The 8,786-nt window shown below is 49.4% G+C and overlaps 1 protein-coding gene across 2 annotated transcripts in view; it reads right to left on the bottom strand.

Moving 5' to 3' along the window:
- Positions 1-705: 705 nt before the first annotated feature.
- The window catches only part of LOC137615256 (uncharacterized), a 137,619-nt gene continuing 129,538 nt past the window's right edge, over positions 706-8,786 (bottom strand). For both annotated transcript variants that reach the window (XM_068344977.1, XM_068344978.1), the window contains exon 9: positions 706-1,223. In XM_068344977.1, coding sequence (XP_068201078.1) covers positions 1,068-1,223 — 156 coding nt within the window. In that variant the 3' untranslated portion in view covers positions 706-1,067. The remainder of the gene's footprint in view (positions 1,224-8,786) is intronic.

Here is an 8,786-nt window from a genome sequence, read left to right as displayed (position 1 = left end):
GGAAGATTTTATAAACTTTGCAGGAAACCAAGCACCATTAGAACTTGAGTGTTTCTGCAGTTTCATATTTTGAGTTTTCCTTGGAGCAGCATTGCCTCATATAGAAGTTATTGGCCCTTTTTATTATTAGTTCTCCCTCCAATGAATATGGGCCAAGTGCAGCATTAATTCCATTTTCAACGTGGTCTTTGCCGCCTTTCCCTTAAACTCTAAAGGAAAGCATTACAAATTCATGTCCTTACATCTACCATGTTAGAATTTGAGCTGTGATGATACTCTGGTAAAAGCCATGTCATGCCTCTAGAGATGATAAAAGTGAGGACTATATCATATAGGTGGTGAATGATCTTTAAGGAAGACAATGTAACAGGTCTTACATAGTCTTTTTACCCCTTTTATGGAATTTTTAGTATTTCTAGAGCCTTATTACCCCTTTTATAGTTTCCCCCCTTATCATTGCTAGTCAGAATTAACAGTGTTATAAGAGTCAGGTTGTAGTTTCACCAATCAGTTTATTTTGGAGAGCTGTCTTTTAGATACATTCTTAAATTTAACAAGAAGGAAGTCTTACAAGGTTCTTTGTAGATAGATTTTGTGAACTTGATAGAATGCTCATTATCCCACCTCCATATAATGGACAACCACTATGTAATATTCTCACTTTTACAGATGATTATAAGGGTAAGAACAAATAATACAAACATAGTAAATGATACAGTATATAATTATCATGATCGTGTGTTAAAAATGGTCCTTTACCTTTTAAAGAACCACAGAGTATCCCCAAAATATAACCAATATATGAAAATAACTAATGAGTGCTATGGAAGCTCATTGATAAACACAATAAATGTCTACAGCAGACAAAACAAAGTTGGACCTTTAGTCAAGTGAGACAGAGTAGCTCAACTGCAAATAAAGTTCACCAATCTTCTAACTAATGCTTTGTAAATTTTAAGTACATAAGTCATGTTTGTCTGCCAAAGCTTACAAGGTTTTAAATTTATATAAAAACGTAATTTGTCATAAAACTTCATTTATATAACATCATAACTCTTGTCTCTCTGTCATAGAACTGGTTTTGCTGAGCTTTGGGTTTGATATATCATTGCAGCAGTGAAATTAACAGTCCCAGCTATGAGGAACACAGGAAACCATCGTCCATGAGATGCAACAACTAACTCTGCAGTCAAGGGTCCACATAAGATGCCAGGAATGGTTGCCTGCAACAATTTTAAAATATTAAAAATGCCATTTTTATGATTATGAAATCTAAAATAATGCAATTCCCTTATTTTCGAACATAAAAAATTAGATTATTTTAAAAGTACCAAGCACAAGGGCTTCAATAACTAATTTTCCTGCATTAGCATATGGCCTAGTATGCAATGCATAGGAGGAAGTAAAATGTTAAGGGTATATAATATACAATACGTTTTTCATAAAAATTTATCAATATTATTATGCCCTTATCATGGTCTTCAATATTCAACAAAAGATTGATTGATTGAAAGTTTTCTGGCACCCTGACATCTAAGGTCATTGATGCCAATAGCATTTATTATATATGAAAAATAAAAGAGAATTCAATTAAAACCATAAAAGTTAAGAAGTCATTATAACAGATAAATAGTTTTCAGCAGATTTGCTTCTGAAATAAATCTAAAAATGCCTCTCGCATAGTAGGACACATCATGTCCAAGGATCTTGGCAAGGATGAACCTGCCATCCTCACCTCGAGCCTGTGTTATAAGTGGGGGATTCAGTCAACAAATGCCACACTGTCAAAGGTATCAAACAGTCGTCGCAATATGGTTGGTGTTGGCCAGTCAGCAGAAACTTGCGTGTCATCCGAGTGTGACCAATGAGGAGACGATATGCCTCAAGGCAGCAGAAGATGGTCTAACAATTGATTTAAATTAAAACTGGCTGAACTTTACACAAAATGTCTGGAAAAATACTTTATACCTACAGTTTGGAAAAACTTTACCATTATACTAATTTATGAAAAAAAAAACGACACAACAGACCTGAAAAATTACCGCCCTATAAGTTTACTCTCAGTAATATATAAAATATTTACACAGATCATATGCTGAAAAGAAAGACAGCTATACTTTAATTAACCTAAAGAGCAGGCAGACTTCAGAAGCGACTATTCCATGTTATTAACCAGGTAATGGGAAAATCAGCTAAGTATTACAAGCAACTATTTATGGCATTTATAGACTATGAGAGAGCTTTTGATTATGTCCAAACTTTATCAGTATTGAAAACCTTTAAATACAAGGAATAGATGAATCTTATGTCAGAACACTTGAATGTATCTATAAGGGAAGTACAATTATCCTAAAACTACATAAAGATAGTGAGAAACTTCTGGTTGCGTAAGGATTTAGACAGGGAGACCCCATATCTCCTAAATTATTCACAGCATGTCTAGAAGTTTTTAATAATTCAGATTGGGAAAATGTATAAATTAACATTAATGGGGAATACATTAACAATTAAAGATTTGCAGATGACAGTGAATTATGGGAGGAATTGAAAAACATGATAGAGGTTTTAAATAGAGCAAACAGAAATGTAGGATTGAAAATAAATGAGTAAAACTTAGGTAATGTTCAATGAAAATGCAGAGAGACAACAAATAAGTGTTGAGGACGGAAACTCTCAAGATAGAGTTAATTAGAGTGAGTAATATGACAAATTCGAAGCTAATTTGTATTTTTCCTAACCATACAAACCTTAGCTATTTACAGAGGGTTTACCTTTTAGCGCAGCTGAAATGACGAGCCAATAGTTTTAACGAGGGTTAATTACCCCCGCGCTAGTTAGCGGGGGGTGGGGAAGGGTAGCTTGCTACCCCTCCCCCCTCCACACACCGGTGACTTGCTTCACTTCACTTAGAGGTAGGACTTGACTTGGGGGTCAGGGATGGCGGGCACATACGTGTAAATAGCTAAGGTTTGTATGGTTAGGAAAAATACAAATTATTTTCGAATTTGTCATTTGTTCCGTAACCGAAATACAAACCACGCTATTTACAGAGGGTGACTTACCCCTTAGGAAGGGTGGAAAGTCCCCAGCCTTACTGACTTCGGCTTGCCCGGGGGCTCGATCCCTCAGAGAGCAGCACTAGAGAGAGGGAGCCCCTGTACCTCACAAGTTCCTAGCATCGCTAGGAACGAGTGGCCTACATAAGCAGTGTGAGGAGGAGAGTGTGACTCGTCCTATGAAGTTGACCTTGAGACCTTCAGATAGGAATTCTAAGATAGGACGTTCCCCATACCACCTCGTCAGGGTATGGGAGACGCAACAGTATTAAGCTTAATACTAGGAGCACAAAGAAGCATGGGTTACCAGCAGAGGTCGAGGTCAACTATGCGAGGACCAGGATGCTGCTTCCCCAAGAGAGGGGAGAATGAAGAAAGAAGTAAGGGTCAGACATACTCTTTCATTCACGCAGACTAAGACCGGGTAACAACGCCCTCAACCTACTGCTACTTGTCCAAAAAGGAGCCTGAGGTTAGACCAGCTGTTGTGCAGCCACCACAGGGCCGATAGAAAACGTATCGAGGCTCCTGTGGGTCACGTCTTGCAGGTAGTGGGCTGTGAAGGTCGTTTGACGCTTCCAGACCCCAGCTTGAAGTACCTGCGTCACAGAGAAGTTTCTCTTGAAGGCCAGGGATGTAGCAATACCCCTGACATCGTGGGCCCGAGGGCGACGTGACGGAGGAGGGTCAGGATTCAGGGCATGGTGGATAACCCTTCGAATCCAAGCTGAGATGGTGTTCCTGGTGACCCTCCTCTTTGTCCTGCCTGTGCTCACAAACAAAGCTCGCACATGAGGACGGACTGCAGCCGTTCTCTTCAAGTAGTGCCTCAGACACCTCACTGGACATAGTAGCAGCTGGTCTGGGTCGTTTGTTACAGAACGGAGACTCGCGATCCTGAAAGAGTTGAACCGAGGATCCGGCACTCTATAGGATTCTGAGTCTTGGCCACAAACTCAGGGACGAACCTGAATGTTACCTCCCCCCATCCCCTTGAATGGGCGATGTCGTACAAGAGACCATGAAGTTCACTAACTCGCTTGGCCGAAGCCAAGGCGAGTAGGAAAGCCGTCTTCCAAGACAGGTGGCGATCGGAGGCCTGGCGTAATGGCTCGAAGGGAGGTCTCTTAAGAGACCTGAGGACTCGAACCACGTTCCAAGGAGGGGGTCTCACTTCCGACTGGGGGCAGGTAAGCTCATAGCTACGTATGAGTAAAGAGAGTTCTAGCGATGAAGAAATATCCACGCCCTTCAATCTGAAGGCCAAGCTTAAGGCTGAGCGATAGCCTTTCACTGCCGAGACAGAAAGGCGTATTTCTTCTCGCAGATACACGAGGAAGTCCGCTATTGCTGGAATAGTGGCATCGAGTGAAGAGATATCCCTTCCACGACACCAACCAGAAAAGACTCTCCACTTTGCTTGGTAGACTCCCTCAGAGGACCTTCGCAGGTGCCGAGACATTCTCTCCGCAACCTGTTGCGAAAAGCCTCTCTCCGCGAGGAGACGCTGGATAGTCTCCAGGCGTGAAGCCGAAGCGAGGCTACGGCCCTGTGGGGGACGCCGGAGTGGGGTTGTCTGAGAAGCTCGTGTCGTGGAGGAAGCTCCCTTGGGAGTTCCGTCAGGAGTTGCAGAAGGTCCGGAAACCATTCCGCGTGATGCCATAGCGGAGCTACCAGAGTCATGGAACAGTTGACCGATAGTCTGGTCCTGTTGAGCACCCTTCTCATCAGACAGAACGGTGGGAAGGCGTACACGTCGATGTTGTCCCACCGTTGCTGGAAAGCATCTTGCCAGAGTGCCTTGGGGTCCGGGACTGGTGAGCAGTACAGGGGCAGCTTGAAGTTCAAGGCTGTCGCGAACAAGTCCACAGTCGGGGAACCCCACAAAGTCAGGACTCCGTTGGCTATCTGAGGATCCAAAGACCACTCGGTACTCACTATCTGCGAAGCCCTGCTCAGACTGTCGGCGAGCACATTCCTCTTGCCAGGAATGAAGCGAGCTGATAGTGTTATGGAGTGGGTTTCGGTCCACCTCAGAGTCTCTACTGCAAGATGGGATAGCTGTTGCGAAAAAGTGCCTCCCTGCTTGTTGATATAAGCCACTACCGTGGTGTTGTCGCTCATCACCACCACGGAGTGACCCGCCAGGGACCGTTGGAACTGCTGAAGAGCCAGAAAGACGGCCTTCAATTCTAGCAGGTTGATGTGTAGGCACTTTTCTGATTCTGACCAAAGGCCTGAGGCCCTCTGGTTCAGAACGTGCGCCCCCCACCCTTCTTTTGATGCGTCCGAAAACAGAGTCAATTCCGGGGGGAGGACGAGAAGACTTACTCCCTTCCGCAGGTTCTCGTCGGCCAGCCACCACCGCAAGTCCGTCTGTTCCAGAGACCCCATTGGGATCCGAATGTCCGGGGAATCGGATCCTTGATTCCACCGGGACTTGAGCCGCCATTGAAGGGATCTCATCCTGAGGCGGCTGTTTGGAACCAGACGGGCCAGGGAGGATAGGTGGCCTAAGAGACGCAACCACGATTGGGCGGGGAGTTCTTTTCGCCTGAGGAAGGGTTCCGCCACCCTCCTCAGCCTTGCTATCCGGTCGTCTGATGGAAAGGTTTTGTGGAGATTGGTGTCTATTAGCATGCCTAGATAAACCAGTCGTTGGGACGGCTGCAGAGAGGACTTCTCGAGGTTTACCACGATCCCCAGATCCTGGCAAAGATCCAGAAGCCTGTCTCGGTGCCGAAGAAGGGTCGACTCCGAGTCTGCTAGGATCAGCCAATCGTCCAGGTAACGAAGGAGACGAATGCCGTTCCTGTGCGCCCAAGATGAAATCAGGGTGAACACTCTGGTGAACACCTGAGGAGCTGTGGAGAGACTGAAACACAGCACCTTGAACTCGTAGATCTTGTTGTCTAGGCAGAATCTCAGGTACTTCCTGGAAGACGGATGGATTGGGATCTGGAAGTACGCGTCCTTTAGATCCAGTGTACACATGAAGTCTTGTGGTCTCACCGCAAGTCTGACCGTGTCTGCTGTCTCCATGTTAAACCGGGTTTGTTTGACAAACCTGTTCAGAGCTGAGAGATCGATGACGGGTCTCCAGCCTCCAGTAGCCTTCTCTACAAGAAAGAGTCGACTGAAGAAGCCTGGGGAGCCGTCCACGACCTCCTGGAGAGCACCCTTCTCGAGCATGGTCTCGACTTTGGCCTGAAGGGCCAGCCCCTTTGCCGAACCCGTGGCATAGGAGCTCAACGACACTGGATTCGCTTTCAGGGGAGGTTGAGATGTTGTGAACGGGACGCGATAACCTTGGCCGATCACAGAGACCGTCCAAGCATCGGCCCCGTGTTGCTGCCACCTGCGGACGCAACGCTGAAGGCATCCCCCCACAGGTGGACATGCAGGGGGACTGCCACCCCTAGGGCTTGCGGCCGCGGCCGCCACCCCTAGGAGTCTTGCCTCCCCTGGAGGACTTACCGCCCCTCTTGACCTTGGCTGGAAAGGGCTGGGGCTTAGACACCACTTTCTTAGCTGCCGGTGCCTGTTTGGGAGCCTTACGAGGCTGTTGCTGCTGTCGTGGCGGGGCTGGAGGCTTATAGGGCCGAGTTGTAAGGGCCCTGTGGAGGAGGGAGTCCGTGCTGGATTTCCTCCACCTCTCAGCCGTTCGCTCCATGTCTTAAGGCTCAAACAGGCTCTCCCCCAGAAGGGAAGCATGTCGGAGCCTACACACATCTACGGCGGGGACCTTTGGATGGAATCTCTCGGACACAGCATTGCGACGCTTCAACACCGAGTTGGCCCACAGGGTGGTAACCTGGTGCGCCAAAAACTCGATGGAGCGGGTGCCCGAGAGCAAGAAGGTCTCTAGGGCCTTCCTATTGGTCTCCTTGGACAAGTCCTACGATCGCAATAGGATGCCCAGAGATCCTAGCCAGAAGTCCAGCCACGAAGTGGCCTGCATGGCACACTTAGCGACCTTCTCGTGGTTAAGAATCTCTGCCGCCGAAAACGACACCTGCCGGGCAGAGAGTTTCTCAAGGGGAACTCCCTTCGCCAGCTCCTCCACAGAGTGATGGAGAGGAAGAGCGAGGTTGTGCTCACCCAGGATCTCGAAATACCTCCTCTGCTGGAGGCGAGGAGGAGGGATGAGCTTGTTCCCAGCAGTGGAACGACTGGAGGAGGCAAGAAGTGCGAGCTGAGCGTTGGCCCTAGCCCTGGCACTCTTCAGCCCCCGAGACCAGGGCAGAGCTGCACTGGTCTTAGGGGCCTTCCGAACGTCAAACACTTCATCCAGAATCGTGTCTTTGCCTTCACGGGGGGCGATGACTGGATCCGTAAGCCTGTTAAGTTGCCTTATCAGGCTTAGGACCTGCCAGAAGGCATGTTCGGATTCTTGCTGTTCTCCTCCCTGCGGGCTGGCAGCTAAGTCTCCTGCCCCAGGAATCTCTTCCTGGGGTGATACGTGGACATTCCCCTGGGTAGTCGTGGGTTCCTGACGAATCCTTGCAGAGGATTTAGGGACGGTCTTGGAATCCTTGGATTCCCTCCTGGGAGGGATACAGGATCCCAACAACGAGGTTCGAGGGGCCCCTTCCTCACGAGACGATTCTCCTGCCTGAAGCGAAGTCTCCCCCCCTGGTGCCGAGGGGAAGACTACCGCCCCACTGGACTCACCTGAGGACGGAAAGGCCTCGTCCACGGGAGAAGGAGAGAGTACTCGTGCAGGAGAAGGGACCTTCGCGACCGACCTCTTGGGAACCAACTTCGCCTTGGGGAAGTCACCACGAAGTCCACTCGTCTCTTTCTCTTCAGCGTAGGAGAGACAGCCGTTGGTTTGTTACCCTGGCCGGCGAGTGCTGGTTTCATAACCCTCACTAACGCCCGTGCCAGAGGACCAAACCAAGTCTGCTGCTCCAAGGACACAGAGTCCGAAATCCCCGCTAAAGGGAAAGGGATCGGGCGATCCTTTGGAGTGGACACGACGGTACCTGCCTGAAAAGAAGGTGGGGAAGAATGATGTACTAACCTCTCCTCGTCCTGCACTACCAACCTGTGTTTGGATGGAGGTGATCCCGAGTGCCGTCTAGGAGCACACGTTCCTGCTGCTACCACCGGCTGCGGAATTCGCCGCGAACGATGGTCGCGCGAAGGCGAATGGTCGCGCTGGAGCGCGGGGGAGCGATTGCACGGGCGCGCAGGTGGATGATCGCGCGGGCGCACAGGCGAGCGGTCGCGCGGGCGCGCAGGCGAGTGGTCGCGCGGGCGCGCAGGCGAGCGGTCGCGCGGGCGCGCAGGCGAGCGGTCGCGCGGGCGCGCAGGCGAGTGGGCGCGAGGGTGGGCAGGTAAATGAACGCGTGTCCGAGGCAATGAACGCAAGCGTTGGCGCGACGGCGAGGGAACGCGCTGCCGCGTAGGTGAGGAAGATCGCTGGCGATGTAGATCCACAGGCGATCGATGACGAGCTGGTGAGTGCAGTCGCTCAAGTTGTCGATGGCGCGATGTAGCATGTCGACGCACTGGCGTGCGATGGTGAGCAGCATGCGCAGGTGAATGACCGCGTAATGGTAAGCGATGGCGAGCAGCATGCGCAGGTGAATGATCGCGTGATGGGGTGCGATGGTGATCAGCATCCGCAGGAGGGCGATGGTGATCAGCATCCGCAGGAGGGCGATGGTGATCAGCATCCGCAGGAGGGCGATCATGCAGGGGCGAGCGATGGCGAGCAGCATG

This window comes from Palaemon carinicauda, chromosome 21, assembly GCF_036898095.1.
Source record: "Palaemon carinicauda isolate YSFRI2023 chromosome 21, ASM3689809v2, whole genome shotgun sequence".
Taxonomy (NCBI): Eukaryota; Metazoa; Arthropoda; class Malacostraca; order Decapoda; family Palaemonidae; genus Palaemon; species Palaemon carinicauda.
The sequence above is the reverse complement of the archived record's forward strand: the minus strand, read 5'-3'. Positions and strand labels throughout refer to the sequence as shown.